Source organism: Haliaeetus leucocephalus, unplaced genomic scaffold (assembly GCF_000737465.1).
Source record: "Haliaeetus leucocephalus isolate CR32 unplaced genomic scaffold, Haliaeetus_leucocephalus-4.0 Scaffold646, whole genome shotgun sequence".
In the NCBI taxonomy this organism is placed as follows: Eukaryota; Metazoa; Chordata; class Aves; order Accipitriformes; family Accipitridae; genus Haliaeetus; species Haliaeetus leucocephalus.
In genome coordinates this window covers 582,095-601,358 of record NW_010973082.1, presented here as the reverse complement: position 1 = coordinate 601,358, position 19,264 = coordinate 582,095, and the positions used below count along the sequence as shown (strand labels likewise).

Below are 19,264 nucleotides of genomic sequence, written 5' to 3'. Positions count from 1 at the left end.
TGTCCCCATGTCCCTGCATCCCCGTGTCCCCATGTCCCTGTGTCCCCATGTCTCCACGTCCCTGCACAGGAGAGGCTCTGGCACTGGCTGCAGTTTTGGGGTCCCTGGGGGCAGTTGGGCACGAGAAGTGAGCGTGGCCCCACCACAAACGGCCTGATGGTGGGGAGAGGGGGCTCAGCAGGGGGCCAGGACAGGCCATGGCAGTGGTCGCGGCTGCCGCTTCAGCTTTATTATGCCCACACCGAGGGGTGCACCGGGTCTTTCTCCCCGAGGGGTGGGAGTCCTGCCGCGCGCTGCTCCTGCATCCAGAGCCATTCCCACTCTCCCTTCCCATCTTGTTCCGCACCTCAACCACAACCCGCTTGCAGGGGTTTGCCCAGAGGAAGAGCCTGCAGGACGGCACTCCCCGACGGGATCAAAGGTCACTTAAACAATTTGGGTCTGTGAGGCAATGTGCCAGAAAATGCCACTTTTTTCCTCTGCCATGATTTTGCTCTGGACCACCCACCTGCTCGTTTTGTGCCACCCTACATCCCTAATTACAGTTTTGCCTCTGGAGAAGATGATTAGAGACCAGCCCTTGTGTCCACGCTGCTGCTGCAAAGGCAATGCTGTCCCGCAGAGCAGCAGCTGGGTCAAGGTGAAAAACAGTAGAAATAAAACCATGTAGAAGGTGGTTCCCAGTGCCATGGCCCCAGTGATGCTGAGCCCTTGGATGCCGTGTGTCATTTAAGGCCACGAGTGTCCACGCAGATGCCCAGTGCTGCCACGGCCGTCACCCCAAGGGGAGCAGGGACAGGACCCAGATCTCGGTGGCTTTGACAGTTGCCCCAACAGCTCCTCCTGCCCACCCTTCCCCGCTCCTGAAGTCCCTGCCCTCTGGGTCCAGCTGGGAGAGACCCCCGACCCCCCTGTTCTTTCACTGTGGACACTGGAACTGGAACATGCAGCACTGGTGGTGATTCGGTGTCTCAGCTGGGACCCAGCAGCACTGCAGGAGCATCGGTCACCATGCTGGTGGAAGCGACACCCCGGGAAAGGGACGGGATGGTGATACACAGGCCCTCAGGACAAGGACAACACTGACTATTTCAGTTTATTTGCTCGGAGCGAGGCGGCTCTGGGCTGCAGGCAGTGCACAAGTGGGGCTCAGACCCACACATACATTCCTGCAGAGCTGTGAAGTAAAAACATCACATTTCTGCTCAGCCTCAGCAGCAGTGACCTGGCTTGTACAAGTGTCTTTTGCCCAGGATCTCCACATGTAACCAGCCTCTTCTCTGCAGGGAAACACCTAAAATTTAACTTGGTTCCTTCTGGGGCTGTAGCTGTGTCCCCTCCCCACTTCTGCCCCAGGAAATAATCCTCAGACCAGGAAGTGTTTCTGCATTTATTTTTTATTAACCATTTATTTGTTTGTAATTGTTTTACTCTCACATTACAATCGTGTGGTTTTTTTATATTTTTTTATTTTTGTAAAATAAATAGAGATAAGTGAACTTTTAGGTAGGATGCTCTCCAGATCCTTGGTTAAACTTCATGATTGAATCTCTGCATCAGACCTGTGAAAATACAGCCCACACACACACACGCTTAGATGAAAGCTAAACAGGCCAAGTTAGTTAAAAACCCACCTCCTGGCCGCAGGGGCTGGCTGGCACCGGGGAGCGCTGGCAAGGAACAGCAGCTTCCCACCACGCACCTTTGCATTTTGCCAGGTATTTCTTGTTCCTTTAATGAATACACTGATATAAGTTAAAAATCTATTGTTTTTTAAGCTGTGTATGTTAATCGGTTATGTGTAGATCCCAAACTCTGGCTCCATGCTTGCCGGCCCCTCGCTGGCCCCTGGCACGGGCAGGGTGGAGGAGATGTGTACCGCTGGGACCCAACACCGGAGCGGCACGGGAGCGGGTCAGGAAGAGGCACAGCTCTGTTAGACCATAATTAACTTTTGGTAACTTAAAAGTGGACTTTTAGGTAGTTTTTCTTAAGTTTAAAGCCTTTGATTCATCATCCTTGTGAAGTGGCCCTCGGCCTCCCTGCTACAGGGGGGACAGTGACGGTGCTCAGGGTAAGGACACAGTGCCCAGCCTTCGGCATCTGCTCCACCTCCACGGCTCAAGGACCCTCACCAAAGCCAGCATCCAGACATGCGTATGGCACTTTACATTTAGCTTCCCTGCAGCGAGCGTGCGACAGCCACCGGGCCATCTCCACGACCCCTGCATGGCCCAGCTGCCTCAACACATACAGGAAACAAGATTATCTGGTGTAAAAGGAGCAGTGACAGGTCAGACGCACTATGTAGGTGCCATGGCAGAGGTGAAGCCACCATCCGCACAGGGAGAGAGTGTTTCTCACCCCTTCCCTCGTTAGTATTTCTTTCACTGTCAGCCTCATCGCTGGCAGAGTTTGCTGGGAGCCTGCAGACCCCATGATACCGACTGGAAGAAAAACTGGGGACTTCTGGACTTAGCAGGTCAACCTTTGTTGCTGCAGTGATTTTTGCACAGTGCAAGTTCTGTTCTTGGCCAGCTAAACCACACCTTGGCAGCACTTGAAAGGAACCTGCCCCTTTTGCTTTGCCTACCCCTTCCCCACATCCATCTCCAGACCCATTATGGATTTCAAGGGACAGAAACATTCATTATTCAGACACAGAAGGTGCGGAAGATGGAGCAGGCTTTCCCCTAGATGGCTGGGACAAAGCTGTTTTGCTCAAAGCAGGATGACCTGCCGTTTTTCCCCCTCTTCAGTGATTCTCTTGTGCTCAGACCATGTGTGGTTACACGCCCAGTTCTGCAGGGACAGACAGACAAGCCACAGCCACGTTCACACACAGGTGGGCAGCTGCATACACACAGCAGCAAGTGTGCAAATTCTCCTGACCATCACCTTGCTGAATATTAGCACATCAGAGCAAATGAAAGCCCGTGGCTTGAACCTGGAGCCTCCCTTGCTGGCTGGGTAGAGCTCCCAGGCTATCAAACGTGTTTGTGGAGTTCACTGTGGGCAGGACAGTGACTGCAGAAGTAACAGTGATCGAGATACCCCAGACCTCCCCACCAGCATCATGTGCTTGGGTGGAAAGTGGTTATGTGAGTGACTTGCTCCAGGCTTGTTGGGACATTAGAGACGTTCATTCTCTTTCTTTCCTCTTCTTCTTGTATGTGCAACCTTACGGTATGGTGGCATCCTGCCCTGCTCCTGTCATCTCAAGCCCCTTTCCTCAGGATCCCTGCCTCCCCTTGCCACCAAGCTGCCTTCTGTCTTTGCTTCCACCAGAGAGGATGCAGCAGAAAGGACAAGGTTCGTGCAGAGGAGACACTTTCCTGCTTCCCTTGCCCACACTCAGGCGGTGCAGGAGCACATACACTGTTCTGCAGACGGACAGCTCGGGTCTCGCTGCCCTGTCGGAGGAATTACTGTTTGGCACAGGGTAGGCAGCAGCTGGAGGGGTCCCATGGCCCGGTCGAACGCACAGAGCTGTAGGTGAGTCCTGACTTCAGTCCTTAAAGCAACCTACGCTCCAGCAAAACAAAGAAACAAAGACTAAAACAGAAAGCCCTTTTCAAGGGTATTGCCTCATCCAGTCCTTCCAAGCTCAGGAGCCGTGTTTCTAACGGAGAAGCCAACCACTGGAAACAAAAATAAAATGTTCCTTTTCTGTAGCTTTTACAGGATATAGCTGGGAAAAAAAACAAAACAAAACCAAAAAACCCAAACCAAAAAAGGAGATTGTCTCTTTTCCCCTTGTCAAAATCATCAGTAGCTAAGTCAGGAAAAAAAAATGTTCAAGTTATGGGTTGCAGCAGCAGCCAACACTAAACATTCAAGTCGATAATTTCACTATGTACATTATGGGTGAGACACGGCCCTGCCTGCTGGGACTCCCTTCTCCAGTGCCGCTGCCACGAGCCGTTATCTGATCCGCTTCTCCACTGAGTACACCGAGATGTAGTAGTCATTGCTTCCGACTGCCAGATGAGGCTGTGGAAAGAGCAAATCGGGGATAAACGTACAGGTGTCACACGGTAATGAGAGGCACATCACAGGCAAAATGGTAACGGTCGACATTTTCAGCAGTAACGCCCAGATGCTCGAAAGCTCTTAAGTGCATCTGCCAACGCAGCTCTGACGACATTTCTGCCAGCACCTACATCGTCCCAGCGAGTTATATGCCCATTTCAGCCAGAGGGAAAAATTATGGTGACTATTAGTTGCCAACTGCTAACATAATTTTTCTAAATGACTGCAAATCTGCTAGTTAGGAACAGTTGCCTGGACTGAAAATTAGCATTCCCTCCACCGAGAGGCCCAGGAACAATCCTAGCCGTGGAGACTCAGGCTGGACAGGGCTTTGTTTGTTTGCTTATTTAAAGAGCAAAACATTTCAAATGATTAGTCACTTCTTTCTCCGTTCCCCCAAACTGCAGAACAGCAAAATCACTCTTTAGCTTTTTGCAAAGCGGCTTTTTGAAGCCGAGGAGTCAAGCTTTCCTTTAAACTTGCTATCTTCAGGATGTAAAATGCACATAACCTAGGCAGGGAAGCTGCCTTCCCTCTCCCTGCCCAGCTAATACCAAATCTTCACAGGCTAGCACAGCTCTTCCCTCCTCTCTTCTCAGCCCTTTATCATTCCCACCACTCTTTCCCATTACATATTAAATATTTGTGTTCTGATCTGCGGGTTTCTAAAATAACTGTCTAAATGCCTTCTTTAACCTCCTCCTGTTTTTCCTATCCATTCACGTTGTTTTCTCAGGCTTTCAATCTCCTTCATTTATTCTCGTCTCTGGGTGAGCCGAAGTCCATAATGCAGATGGGCACCTGCCACCTAATTAAGTAGCAACCAGATTCTCTCTCTTACAACTACTGCAGAGCCACCTCAGCTCTGATGTATTCCAAAACTTCCTTTTTACTCTGATTCATTCTAGCCTTTATCAGCTTATGCCTTTAATTTTTGCAGTTCTCTCATTTTTCTGACGTGCAGTTTTTCTACTGCACAGCATTAGGTCTTCCTAAAGCCTTACATAAGGCGATGTAAAAGCAGCCACAGAGACACGAGGGTAAGCCCACCGTCTGCAAGAGAAGAGGCATGGAATAAATAAGCACATAAAATTTTGTGTGCTGGAAGCAAGAGACTTCACCTCTCCAGTCAGCTCCAGGCAAATTCACCTCGGACAACTTCTGTGGCAAGAACTACAGAGCTAGGCCAGGCTGCAGTCTCAAAGTGATAGGAAGAAATGGGAACAGTCTATCAAGTCGACCCACGAATAAAAAGGGCTCAGCCATTGGGAGTCCTGTTCTAGTCTTAGGTGCACATCACAAACTGGCAGCACCAGCAGCGTGGTCATCTGGAACAGCCTGGAGGACAAGCACCAAGGACTTGGGCTGAGAGTCAGGCTCAAAGCATTCTCAGAAAACTAGGTTGGGGCAGCATGTCTCTGTGCTAGAGGAGTGTCTGCGCCTTTCCCTCTTCCAACACAGACATTAACTAAGAAATACAAATTCCAAAATCCAAAGGGAGAGAATACAGACCCAGTGAGGATGGAAAGCCAGGCAGCTGATGGCTCCAACTCTTTGTCCCATAAAACCATCGTAGTATTTGATATTGTTGATCAGCTCCCCGTTTCCGTTGTAGATTGCAGTGAACTGATTCATTGAGCCACTGGAAGGGAATCAAGAGAACATGGTGTCACTGAGAATGCTGTGGTAAGAACAATATTGTTGCCTACAGCCCCCTTTCCAGCTGTGTCGACCTGAGCTGTTCATCAGACTAGTGCGCAATGAGTTCTTGTAAGTGGGGAGACTGACTTTAACTGTACTGCAGCAACCTCAGTGCAGAAAGATTTACAGAAAGGCTGGAACCACAGTTACCTGTTACACTGAGACAAAAAACCACGAAGAGCTGATGCACACACACACACTGAAAGTGGATCCCCCAACAACCCCAGGATACGTGGCTGGTGGAGCCGTTGCTGGTCCCCACTCAGAGCCCAAAAATACACATGCTGACATTGAACAGGGATCTGACGTACGGGTGTAAGACTGTACACCATCATGCCAAGTCACCAGTGCAGAGGTTTCACTAATGCACGCAAGGGATAAAATTCCTGAGCTGCGAAAATGGGAAAGAAGCCGCACTGTTTGTGGCGAGGTTAAAACAAACAACAAAACCAACAAAAACCCATGAACCATGTCTGCAGAGACAAACTGTCCTCTCCATCCACTCCAGGGATGCAAGAGAGGAAACCAGAACTTACCATGCAAAGAGGTTGGCTTGGGGGTGAATGTCAAGGGCCGTCAGCCCTTTGACTATCTGAAGGACCTTCATGGACTCTGGCATCCGGGGGTCAAAGAACCGCACATCTCCATTTACACTGCCAACACATGAGTTTCACAACGTCAGGCTGTACCCAAACCAGATCCTAAAGTCCAGGAAATGGAGCCATATGCCTGTCTGTGAGCTGCCCACCTCGATCAGAAAATTAGGATAGAGAAGACATGCACCCTTGCCTTCTCTGTCAGTACCGCTGAATTCCCACTGATGTGACTTATATTTGGTACCATCCCCAACGCATTAAGTGCTGTGCAAACAGCTCTGCCTCTGCCCTCAGGGGTGATCCATTATTACTTTTATCGCTTACAGCTCATCGCTGAGTGTAAGTGCCTTTACTGTTATGTCATACTCAATACTCCAAGCTGCATGTCAGACCCAAATTCCTTCTCCTTTTCGCAGTAGGAAATTGTATTAGAAAACTCTAACCAGATGGGATCTGCTGGTACCATCCATTATGCCAAATGTCTGGACACAGATGCACAAGTCCTCGCTGTCCAAAGTACTCTGTGGACCAGGTGTAACAAACCCTGCTAACGCTCAGGCGATGCGTAAATCCTGTTAATGACTTTATCAAGGAAGAGAGGGTGGGGAAAGCAATAGTGGCAGTGGCAAGATACTGTGCTTAGTAGATCAAGCACCTTTCAAGCACAAATGATTCCTTTTTGTTAAGTGATCTCTCTGAAATACTTCAGTAGAATCATGTCTGTTAGATGTGAAAAGGGTACATCTTTTCCTACAGCCCTGGAATGAACAACTGAAGATTTTGTTATGGTACTTCTGTTCTTCTGAGACCCTTATAAGAGACTGGTCAACTGGTGTACAGAAAGACAAACATAAAAGTCTTTCATGGAAATTAAATTCAAAATCAACTCATCCAATCTTATTCTGCTGGCAGCAGAAGTAAGGCTTTTGGTATTACAACTTTTAAAGTGTTATTTTTTTGAAGTCACTGGTGGCCATACAACTGTGAATCACCATACAGAGTTATGAACAATGAAAGCATTAAGAAGCATATTGCCTTCAGTTTCTTTACCTCTAGAATATCTAATACTAATCAAAAGGCTGTTATACAGAATTACTTCTATCATTATAGGAAGCTGCAACTCCAGCTGTCACATAATTAAATTCAAGACAAATTAAACTTGAGGTTGATTTAGATCCCGAAGACTAGATGGAAATATTGTTTGAAAGAGATCAAATAGACAGTAAATTCATTTAAAGCTCTGAACCATTATAAGACTTGAAAATGGTTCTGAATATATTGGAAGACCATGCAAGAGCTTTAAAATGGAAGTGAAGTTCTGTGATGAGGGACTACATAGGAGAACACGTCCCAGGTGAACAATAACAGGCAACAACAAGTCAACAGCAGCTAAGCTACTAAACTAGAATATTCAGAAGGTGTTTAAGGACCTTTTCTAGCAACGCTGTCAGCCTGATAAAAGCAGACCTGCTGGTTAACGAGAAGCACTGTGGCAGCACTAGCACATAGATCAAAGTGGCTGAACTCAGTACGATGTGGTGAACCAGTGCCGGGCAATGGAGAGCCGCAGGATCCAGCTCCGAGTCACCATTCCTGTTACAAACTCCTGCCTCTGGTCCAGAAAAAAAAGTTTCACTGAGGTTCAGAGAACTGCTCCACAAGCAATACAATGCCTTCAAGTTTTTCAGGAAATAGCTAGACCAAGACCTCGCTACGTCCTAACATTTTTCTTGGATCTTACTGTCAAGTGAAGAAGGGCGTGAACTGGGAGAAACTGAAATCAAGGTGGCTTGTCTCAACAAACCAAGTTCCTCTGGGATAAGACCAGACCTGTCTTTTGAAGTATGACATTTTCTCATACTTATTCAATCCCAAGAGAAAGTACCACGTGCTGAGAAGGGCACTGAGGAGAGGGAAAAAACGAGCCTGCAGACCCAGGCTGGCCAAGCGTACAGGCCTGACCCCTGGGATTGTTGAAGGAGATTAAGGAAAGGAAGATTAAAAACTCTAATATGTGAGCTCAACAAATCTGGCAGCTGTATCACATAATCCCCTTTCTGAAAATCTTAATACATTTTTGCTGGCCCATCCCCCACCTCAGGAATGTTCTGAATCCTGGAAAATTATGTTCTGTTTTCATTTTGTAATCAAGAAAAAGAGCTTCTTTGTGTGCAAACAGTGGCTTTGTAACACTAAATTATATTCTGCTGTTCTTTAATGGCCAAATAAGTATATGCTGCTCTCTCCACAGTATTTACCAGGCAGCAGAAATGGATTTATGTGTAGAAAATTGCTAGACAGCAAAGTAATCCTGCACAGCAATATGCCCAACAGATGCAACATCAACCTTCCTTCTCATGTTCTCTCTCAAATGACCCCACAGAGATGTTGGCAATAAAGAACAACAACCATAAGATATACTATATCTAGCTTAGGTTTCTGGTTCACTCCATTCCTCCCTCACACGCCTCGTGATAGTGATTTCAGCAAAGATGCCTTCTTGTTTACTCTCAAACCACACTAACAGGCTTCCAAGGAAAGCTTCAAATTTCTTTTTGCCTTCTCTCCACCAAGTTTGGAGCAGGAGTTAATTACTGAAGCAAATGTCAAACTAAAGAGCTTTACCCTCTTAGCTCTTGAAATACCAGAGGCAGAATTTAAATGGAAAACCAAACTGTGTTTAAGAGAAAACAGCTCAAACAGTAAAATCTCTTTTACCTGACACTCATGATGTTGCCTTCTGGATGTTTCTGCAAGTATGCTTTCACCACCCAGGCTGTGTGCTCTCGGTAGGTCATGACACGGCTGAGGAACAAGCAAAGAAATGTTTTGAAGGGAAGGAGGAGGAGGAAATGTGAGCACCCCACTGCGCCTGGGAAGGACGGGTAGTTACCATTCACTCAGAGCCATCCTCCTGTCAAACACGCGGATGGAGCCGTCACCCAGCCCCGCCACAATTAATGAACGATGAGAATCACACGAGAGGCTGGTCACACAGCTGTCAGCTCCAGTGGGGATATCCTAAGGAGAAAGCACAAAAGAACCAAGCTGAGAACATGATGTGTCTTCAAGTCATTACAGTCAAGGTTCTAAACCAGACGGACCCACTGTCCTCCTCCTCTTCCTCTCCCCATTCTGTAAATCAGTCCAAAACTAAACCAGGGTTTCCACTTGTCACTCAGAACACTATGACACTGCATCAGTGTGAAGTTTTCCTTCAGGCTCTCCGGACACGACCAGAAATGAGGTGGTGACCCTGGGGATGACGGTCACTGCTGCTGCCGTGTTTGAGCCACAAGTCCCACAGTTCGACCCAAAGAGCCAGGCCCAGAGAAGGAATTCCAGAAAAAACAGCTTTTGCAAGTCATTCAGCTTTATAAACCAAAATGAAGGCAAGGTCTATTTTGGGAAGGATGAGTTAACATTATTGTCTACTAAGAATATCTAATTAGTTAAAATAAAAGACCAGAGGAATTATTTCTCCATAAACCATCTTTGTTGTGTACAGGTTGTAAATGCGATTAGAATGGCAGGAGAGACGGTATATATCTGGAGGAGAAGAGTCATATAAGACAAATACACCTGTATAAAGCAAAAAACTCATAATAGCATACATAACACCACGTATAAAACCAAACATACAGTATGCTATAGGTAACACCACCCATGCAAAAAAAGGTACAACAAAACTGCAAGGTATTAGGTACAAAGTTGCAAGGTATTAGCCCTTTTTGTGCATCATATCAACACCCAAAAGAGTTCTAGGAAGTTATTTAAACACCTCTTGTAAAAGCAGGGTTTTTTGGGTTTGTGTTGGTTTTTTTTTTTTTTTTGTCTGTACCAGACAAAAACCATATCTGGGCCCTGGAAACAATAAAACGATTATACCAGAAGGCAGTTCCCTTTACCCAGAATGGCTCCAGTTATCATTAATGAAGTCCATTTCTTTCAGTTTCTTTTTATTTTATTCTTTAAACACTTAGCTCTCTTCCTCCCTTCATCATTAGGATCACCATTACACTTCTGCAGAGCCCTGGTGGTGGTGCAAATGGGCCAAACTAAGCAGACTATGGTTGGACTGTCTGAGCCTGACCTTCCTCTTCTCCACACCTGGCAGCCGCAGGCAGCACGCGGCGGTGAGGCTCTTGAACAACGTCAGAGCGGACACGTAAGCCTCAGACAACACAATGAGCTGCCTGACTACAATACAGCACCGGAGAATCACTGACACAAGATAAAGCGAGCCAGTGCTGTGCCACCTATCAGTCCCCACTTTAGGACATGTGACAAGTAGATCCAGGTTATCTCATTAGATGCCACACACTGTGTGTATTAAAAAAAATGACATGGAAAAGGCTGGAGCTTGCAAGGACAGCTGTGCTGAGAACACGGTGTGCACTCTTACTCTAACGCTGCTACTTTCCCCCTTTTTACTTGCTATAAGCAATGTAATTGTTGGGAATAATATCTACATCTGTTATGAGGAAAAACATTTTCAATTAAACAGGTAAAAAAGCTAAGCAGCACTGACAAAGTAGGATAACAATCATGAGGCACGTTAGAACTGCATTAGCTAATTTCACACTTCAATCCTATTTTTGCTTCTCTGCATATTCACCTTTCCTAGCTGCTATTCACAGCCTCAGCTGAGTGAAGATGCTGCTGGCTAGAGGCACCAACCTTCAGGGCTGTTCTCAGCAGCTCTTCTAACTGCCTAAACCCAGATCCTGTCTTTGAAGCGGGAACAATCAGCAGAAGTGAAAATGAAGTACTTGCTTCTTCAGCTACATCCCAAGTGCTTCCAGAGGTACACTTTTTGTAGTTCAAAGAGTGGGAAGGCACCTTTATTAGCTTGGATTACATAGCTTCGCTGCTCTTTGTGCTGAATTTCACTTTTCCAGTGTTACTGAGTCAGGAAGTTTCAATCACTTGAATTTCAACACAACCAATCTTTGCAATTAAAAAAGAAACAACATGTTTTCAGATACTTTCAGTGCAATCATTAATCATCATAATTTAAAAGATTTTCACCTCCTGAATTTTGCTGTTCCCTAATTTACATAGAAAAAATAATATGTGAAAGTAATTAAGATTAACATAGGCTTAATTATCCTGCATTGCAGGGTCAAAGTGTCGTAATTAATGTTCATCCAAGGGTAATTAATTTCTAGAAGCTTTGAAAACTAGTCTTCCTTTTTTCTCCAGCACAGTGACTCCATTCTCACAGACCAGCTGCTTCTCCTTATAATTTCTGAGAAACTTTCATTTGATTACAAGCGACATGAACGCTTGCTGCGTCTTTTCTCCATTACATTGCACAGAAGGTTACGTACGACTGAAATACTGCTTTCGTGCTGCCTTGTTTCAGAGGCGAGATGTGAACACCCTGGGATGCCCCAGTGCACGGGTCCGCCCAGCTCCCCAGGGAGACGCAGGGATGCTGAGGGAGCTGCCAGCAGGCTCGCAGGCATCTTCATCCTTTGCTACCCTGGGCCAGACAACATGGAGCAAACTTCTGACCTGAGTCAGACTGGCCCGAGCTGGCAACAATTCCACTGGCTGCACGTGAGCAGTGCACGGTTAGGGAATGCTCGTGTTTCTGTCCTGTCGAGCACTGGGGTCCTGACTCAGGAGTGGACTGAGCACGTATGAACGTGCTCTCTGTGTGGACACAGATTCCCTGAAAACAGACCTTTGGCTGGCAGGTACCAGTGCAGCGTTGCTCTGTAAATAGCTCTGTGCGTGTCCCAGAGAAGCAGAGATGGCAGCAGCAAGTCTGAATGCTCTACCACCGACCCAACTCACCACCGAATTTCCTCAAGAATTTTTACACTATTTCAATTATGTGCTAATAGGAAACCTTATCTGTATGCTGGGGCCTGCCTCTGGATTTCACAGCCTCACCCTTCCCACACACTGCTGCACACTGCCCAGAATAACAGCAGCAGCTTCCAGGAAAGACTTGACATGCTCACTAAGTATGTGTGTATTTTTATTTATCTTGTAACATGACTCTGAGGCAGGGAAGCAAGAGCTCCAGAACCTGTCAGGTCTTCACAGATGAGTCTCAGATGCTTTGGCTGTGCACGAGGTAACTCACTGCATGGCATGTTTTCTAGGAGGGGAAAAAGGTGAATGGGATAAACACGCAGATGTTACCTGTACTTTCATTTCCCGATCTGTGTCCCAGATCCGGATTATCCTCACATCTCCCGATGTCATCAGGAGCCCGGTTTCTTGTTCCCAGTCGACTACCATTCCTGCTCCTAAGATAAAACACAGGCAGGACATGCAAATTACTCTCTGCATCAGCACAGGCAGAGCTGCACTAATTAGAACACCAGCTTTCATGACCTCACACTACAGAAACTATCATTAGAAGAAATATAAAATTACATACACGTGCATCCATATGTCCTCCGAATGGGATCAGATCAGCTGGTCCTGGATTTGAGTCCAAAACATGTCTTTGACCCCTTATCTAGCTTAAGTGCTTAGAAAAGCCAAGGTGCAGATGGCCCCTCTGTAGGCAGGTGAATACAGCCTTCCAGGGACCTTGCCAAGCTACTGGGGACTTCCAAGGGAGTATAAATTATCCACTACTTTAAGAAAACACCAGATTAAATGAAGATTGAAGTAGACTAGACTGGTGACATCTCACACAGCAAGACCTGACAGCCTCTGGATTACCATAGAAATATCTGGCTAAGGGGCGATGTTTCTAAACAAGGAATAGCATAGTCATTGCTGCAAGATAACGAATTAAACAACTTGGTAGGAGTAAAAACCAATTTGCTATACAGACAGGTAAGGAGGGGAACATCCTGCAATTACACTAGCTAAAATATGAGAGCTTTTTTTTCTCATCTTTGAGGGCATAAACTGACGGCTAGGTGAAGTTTAGAAAAACGTCTGATCCATGTTGTAAGAGAATTACAAGGGATTTTCTATCCCCAGAACACCTGACATGGGCACCTGCCTACAGACAGGTTAGTAGCCTGCATGAACTCATGAACTTTGCCAGCATGGCAATTTCCAGAGAAGAGTAAATGTATGTCACCTCCTTTCCCAGCTGGACGAATAAGATGTCCAAAAGCCATCGAGTGAGCGGGCTCTCTTAAGCACAGAGCACACAAGTATCAGAACAAACTGGATACTGGGACTTAGGAAATAGCTGGCAATAAAACGCCTGATTCGGCAGGGGAAATCTCCGAGGAACAATTCTTGTTCATTTAATTAGAAGGGACTTCTCTGTACCTGTGTGCCGCCTCCACAGTACAGAAACGTTCTGCTTAAAGCAGAGAGCTGTACACCAATTATCTCTTGCTTTTTATGCTGCAAAGGCTGCCCAACCCCAAATCTACTGGTTTTCCAGGGAGACTCTTATTCATACATTAAAAACACAAACAGAAAACCCCAGGAGCGCTACATGAGGGAACCGGACAAGAACTCCATTTTTTGTGTTTGTTTTCATCTCCTGGGGCAGGGCTCTCCCTTCAGCAGAGGCAGAAGCAGGATCCTTGCCTTGCAGAGCAGTGGTTCACCCTCTCATCTCTGCCAAACCGAGACTCTGGTGCTGAGAAGTATTTTATAACCACATGCAAGCCAGAGTCAGAAAGCACTCTGCAATGCATCAGGACTGCAGGCTCCTGCTCCGAGCCATTCGCAGTCGCCTTCAGTGGGATTCCTGTATTTCCACAACTTGCTTGTCCAGAAGGTACAAATGTGAATTTGTCTCAATTTACTGCTAGGAATTAGCCCCAACAGCAAATTAAACCTACCCCAACATGCGCTTTCTCACCAAAGGTCCCTAAGTACTTTTCACCAGACCAAACACCTTTACAGGGCACAAAGGGAACAAGAGAGGCATCCTACAAACACCGAGTTTTCTTCAAAGATGATGAAATGACCTTGTTTTACACAGATCCAGATAAAACATTTTGCCCATCTTCCCCTTCCTAAATATCACATCCAAGCTGTTTCCTGATCTTGCTGCATACCACTGAGAAGATTACTGATGTTTATTGACAGTCCGTCATCTTACCGCAGGAAATTCGGGACTCTCAGCTAAGCTGAGAGCTTGTATCTTTACCTTGCGAGTCAAATTGATTGTTACTTCAGATTGCCTGGCAGCTCGGAGGGCTGCTAGAGATCCGAGGCAAACAAGCAGGCAGTGATTTAGATGATAAACATCACTGAAGTGTTTCCATTTGTCATCTTGTTTATGGCCCATGTGACAAGATAAACCTGGCAGGCCGAGATAGATACCGCCATTACCATCACTGATGGAGTTAAGTAGGCAATGTGCTCTTAGGCAGTTTTAAAGCTCCCAATTTTCCAGTTACATTCCCCAGTTTGAAGACAATGTTTTTCTTCAGTCTGATCGGTAGCAAGTCCCCAGCCTGCTGTGGTTCCAGGTGTCTTTTCTGTGGAAGGGGATAGAGCCAGTGAACTTGGAGTGATGACTGGCATTTTTGGTGCTTATCTTGGTGCATCTGTCAGGAATTTAAGCACTGAGTATATTCAGTGATGCCATCTAGAAGGCTAGGGAAAGTTTCACTGAGGGACGAAGCTCCAGAGGAGTTTCCCTTTATGTAAAATGGCACAGACATCTCCCATGAGAGATGACCAGGTAGAAAGGACAAGGGTTCACCCCAAACCAGGAGCTGACAGAGAGCCCACAGGTGGAAAGAAAGGAGGGAGATGATGTTGGTGTATGTTGTGCTCTTCCAAGCAGCCAATGCAGCTCCTGCCTTTCTTATAAAACTTAAATAGTCCATATAAATGATAACCTCTACTCTCTGGAAGAGGCAAGGGCAGCATTTTGATCGTCCCATAACAAGGCATCTTCCCTTTCTTTCATCAACCACCTTCTTCTCTCAAGAAAATACAAAATACCATTTTTGCTGCTTCTGATGCACGGCGCTCGCGGGTGGACTAGGCAGTCTCAGAGTACAGTTTGCTCATATTGCACCACACAACGCAGGCATCAGAAATCACAGAATATTTGCATAAAAGCCGCAGCCGAGGAGAACTGCTGGCACCTTCCCGCTGGGAGCCGGAGCCGGCTCCATCTGCAGCCCGGAACGGTGGTGGGTCCTGGCTGCAGAGGTTGTGCCTGTGCCGAGCACCAGTCCCGGACCAGGGGGGTCCGTCCGCTCCCTCTGCAGCCTAGGCGATGCCCTGACAAAGAAGTGGATGAAGGAAAGGGGGAAAGGGGACCCCAGGATGCGACTGGAAATGCTAAACCAGAATTCAAATGTGTCTGAAGAGAAGAAAAGCCTCTGTACATAAATTTAAGTTGTTCACAAGCATGTAACAGGGAAGGAAAGCTTCCTCCGAGTGTGAAATGTTAAATTCAAAGACGACACAGTACGAAATGAGACATAAATAGCCGAACCACTTCTGTGTACGAGCAAACGTTTTCATGGTGGAAATGATAACAGTATTGGCTCATGTTTGTATGTTAAATTCCTAGTACTTTGGGATGAGAAGCAAACGTGGGACTTAATACTAATTATCATTTCCTTTTTAATTAACAGAGGTCCTTCTCCAGGATGTTACAACTGAGACTGCAGTTCACCTGCTGGGTTTTGGCTTGCACATTTGGCACCTAAGATGCTTCTCAGCCTCATTCTAGCAGAGAGGTAACGTACTCTGCAAACCCATGCAATCGCAGCTCCTTGCCTGAGCCACGCAGCCAGGTTTTGCATTACCTGCCACCCCATGTCCAAGCTCCCACCTACGTACAGAAACGGAGTAAAGACGGGCAATGCCGTGACACCAATGCAACCATCTGATAAAGGCCAGTAGTGAAACCATGGCACTCTCAGAAGCCAATGAATTGCAGAAACAGGCATCCTAGCAATGCATTTCTTTTAATGCATCATTAGTTAAGATTACAGTTTTCCCATAAGGAATGTTATATTCTCAGATAATGAGCAACAAATCTTCCACAGCTCAGGAAAATAAATTTTTAAAGGTTTGTGGTTTTTTTTATCGTTTGGAGTTTTTTTGGTGGGTTTTTTTTTTGAGTCTTTTAACACTAGTACTTGCAGTTCTGTATGATGTGAGTTTATATACAAGGCAACACACATCAACAGCCGTTCTTGAAGCTGTAACTTTCTATGGCTGTTCCCTCAGGATTCCCCCTGAGCAACAGATATTTGTCTGGATGGGATAGTTCCTTGTGTAAATTTCAACAAATAACACTGGTGTTGAAAGCGGCTGCATTCTGAGTGTCTGTACTTATTTTTAATGTCACTGGCATGTGGCCAACCTGTACTTGGCGTTTCAATAAAATCAGGAATACCTACATAGAACACAATATAAAAGCATCTTGGATTCTGACTGATGATTTTTTAATCATGGGCCTTCCTAGTTGAGCAATGAGGTGCATCACTGTTTTAATTTCCAGGAAGCAGTGGGAGGGTGGTATGACCTCACTCATCATTAATTTCTACAACATCCTTTCAAAACGTATCACTCTTTGGATGCCAAGGACTATGCGCAGCAAGGGAGAAGAGTAGCTGTGATGCTGAGAATCCAATTAAAAGAACACAAACCCCTGGAGCTGCAACTTCTCCAATTATTTTATTGCCATGAAAAAATCTGACCAGAAATAAGGTTCTTCTCCCTAACTTCTTATTCCTAAAGGACAAGATACCAAACCCCAGGAAGATGTGGAGATAAGAATCACTCTACTTTTCTCTCTCCTCCTTGTTCTCCAGTATAAGCTCTGTTTGAGTGTGATTGATTTGATCAGCTCCTTTTGCAGGTTAGAGCCTTCCCTCTGCCAAAGCTCCTCTCTGTCGCAGGCTGCCCCAGGCAGCTCAAGAGCCCTGCAGCTCCCCATGAAACTTCCCTTCCAGTAAGCTGCTAAATTTCTAAGAACGCTGCCTCTCCACCCTCTCCCATCTGGATTGCTGACTGACTGCCAGAAGAGTCAGCAGTATTCAAAGCAGAGCAGAGCCTCCAGAGGGCAAGGTCCTGTTTCTCTGCAGAGCAGGTATTTGACATCTTTCACTTTGTTTCAGAAGCCCCAGGAGAGCAGGAAGGAAGCAGGGAACTGGCAAGTACGTGCTTATTTTTTCTTGCTTGGCATCAGTAGAAATTTTCTCAAGGTAGGACAGATTATGGCTGTTTACATATCAGCACCAACAGCCCCCATGAGGCAGCGATGGATAGAGGTGGGCACAGGTCAGATATATGTTCTCTCATTAACACAGTCTCCTTCTTCGGATCGCACATTCAGTTATGCCGACAGGAGGTAATGCAGCGGTGTGCTGAGACACCCCGAAAGAGCTCTGATGGAGTAGGAGATGAAGCAGCCTGGGCAGAAGGTCACACTAATGTGTCTCAAGACTCCTGCCAGCTCAGCTGCCTTCACAATGCTGACTTTGCTCTGTGCTCACACGAACTTTAGGGATTCCCAGGCTGACTTGCACAGTGACCTGATATGACCTGGACCATTAAACCACTGGTCTTTCTCTAATTTACCACTGATCTGCAATACAGCAGTGCCCGGTAATTCCTGCCTAAAACCAGCACCCAGTGATGCAAGAATGAAGAGACAGTCCCCTATCTTTCTTTCAGTAAAAATTCCTCACAGAAGCCTAGGCAATGAGAACAGATTTTCTGTGCTTTAGTGACAAAACTAGTATATTTTACCTAAATATTGCTGATGTATTTTGCTGTCAAGCAAATAGCTAACCTCATACATTTTTAAGACTTCTTCAGTGGGAGAGAAGAAATCCTTTTGCTGCATTTTTCACTAGAAGAACACTTGGCCAGAAAATGCTGGTGAATGCATTTTATTGATTCACAGTTATTTGCATGCTTGGGGCAGAGTGCAATTGCTTGGCATCAGCAGTATTGATCCAGCAAGGGAGTGGCTGCTATTTCCTTAAACTGTTTGGATACCCGGTTTACTGAGCAGGGAATTCCCTGCAGCCAAGTCTTGCTAATTTTAGCCTTTCCATTTGCCAGTGGATTTTTGAGTGAAATGCAGAGCCAGGCAGCTCACAGCAACACATCAGCTTCACTAATTTCTATCCCAGTGCTCTGTCTCTGAACAGTGAGAGAGAGATTTGCAAAGACCTCAAGCTAAAGAGCTCTGAATCACACACCACTGCAATCATCTTTGTCCTATTAATCATTACAGACACATTCAGCTCTTATCAGTCAACAAATATTAATAATTGATGAATAATCCAAGATGACTACGTCAACATTAACATCCATGGATGTGCATACACACAAAGATGCCCTGACACATTAGCCATCTGTTTCCCCTGAAGACCTCAGCAGCAGAGGAGGGGGCCAGGCAGACATTGCACAGTCCTAGCTTCTACAGACGGAGGCTGGGGAGTTTATTTACCTTCCTTCCACGTGAAAGAAGAGAATTTGTAAAATTTATTAGGCACAGCCTTGCCAAAAGTCCACTATTCTAAGCCTCCTGGGAAAGATTCATCAGCTTCTCCTTTTCACATGATCTTTATAGCAAAAGTGTATTACAAATAAACCCCAGTAAAATCCACAGTAGCTTAACAGTGGTTCACGTTTGGAACCTGTCATTCAAACCCTTTCATCCAGAGATGCTTTAAAATCTTCCTGGAAAAGAGAGACTTGTACATCCCACCCAGACCTCCTCTCGCTGCCGAAAGCTCAGAGAGTATGACATGAAGATGCCCTTTTTCTCAGCAGTTGGCTACGCTTACCTACGGAGCGCAGACACCCTCCCTGCATTTCTCACGGCTGTTACGGACACAGACACAAGGCAAGGAATGGGCGAGGTAGAAGCAGCAAAGCTTTCCAGGAACCACAAGGACACAGCAGTCATTCAAACAATGCCAAAAAACCAACCAACCAACCAGTCAACCAACCCGAAGCCAGACAAGGAGGTCCTTCCCACCCCAGCTGATCATAGGTAACAG

The 19,264-nt window shown here is 46.1% G+C and overlaps 2 protein-coding genes across 2 annotated transcripts in view; both read right to left on the bottom strand.

Annotated features, from left to right (window-relative positions):
• Positions 1 to 2,439, bottom strand: part of CHMP6 (charged multivesicular body protein 6) — an 8,302-nt gene extending 5,863 nt beyond the window's left edge. Inside the window, exon 1 of the mRNA XM_010578716.1 lies at positions 2,365 to 2,439. Coding sequence (XP_010577018.1) covers positions 2,365 to 2,439 — 75 coding nt within the window. The remainder of the gene's footprint in view (positions 1 to 2,364) is intronic.
• Positions 2,440 to 3,729: 1,290 nt separating this feature from the next.
• RPTOR (regulatory associated protein of MTOR, complex 1) overlaps positions 3,730 to 19,264 on the bottom strand; it is a 160,815-nt gene continuing 145,280 nt past the window's right edge. The window contains exons 30-35 of the mRNA XM_010578552.1: positions 12,489 to 12,595; positions 9,223 to 9,350; positions 9,048 to 9,134; positions 6,270 to 6,386; positions 5,545 to 5,674; positions 3,730 to 3,993 (exon numbers count right to left, since the gene is read on the bottom strand). Of these exons, the coding sequence (XP_010576854.1) occupies positions 3,925 to 3,993; positions 5,545 to 5,674; positions 6,270 to 6,386; positions 9,048 to 9,134; positions 9,223 to 9,350; positions 12,489 to 12,595 (638 nt within the window). The 3' untranslated portion in view covers positions 3,730 to 3,924. The remainder of the gene's footprint in view (positions 3,994 to 5,544; positions 5,675 to 6,269; positions 6,387 to 9,047; positions 9,135 to 9,222; positions 9,351 to 12,488; positions 12,596 to 19,264) is intronic.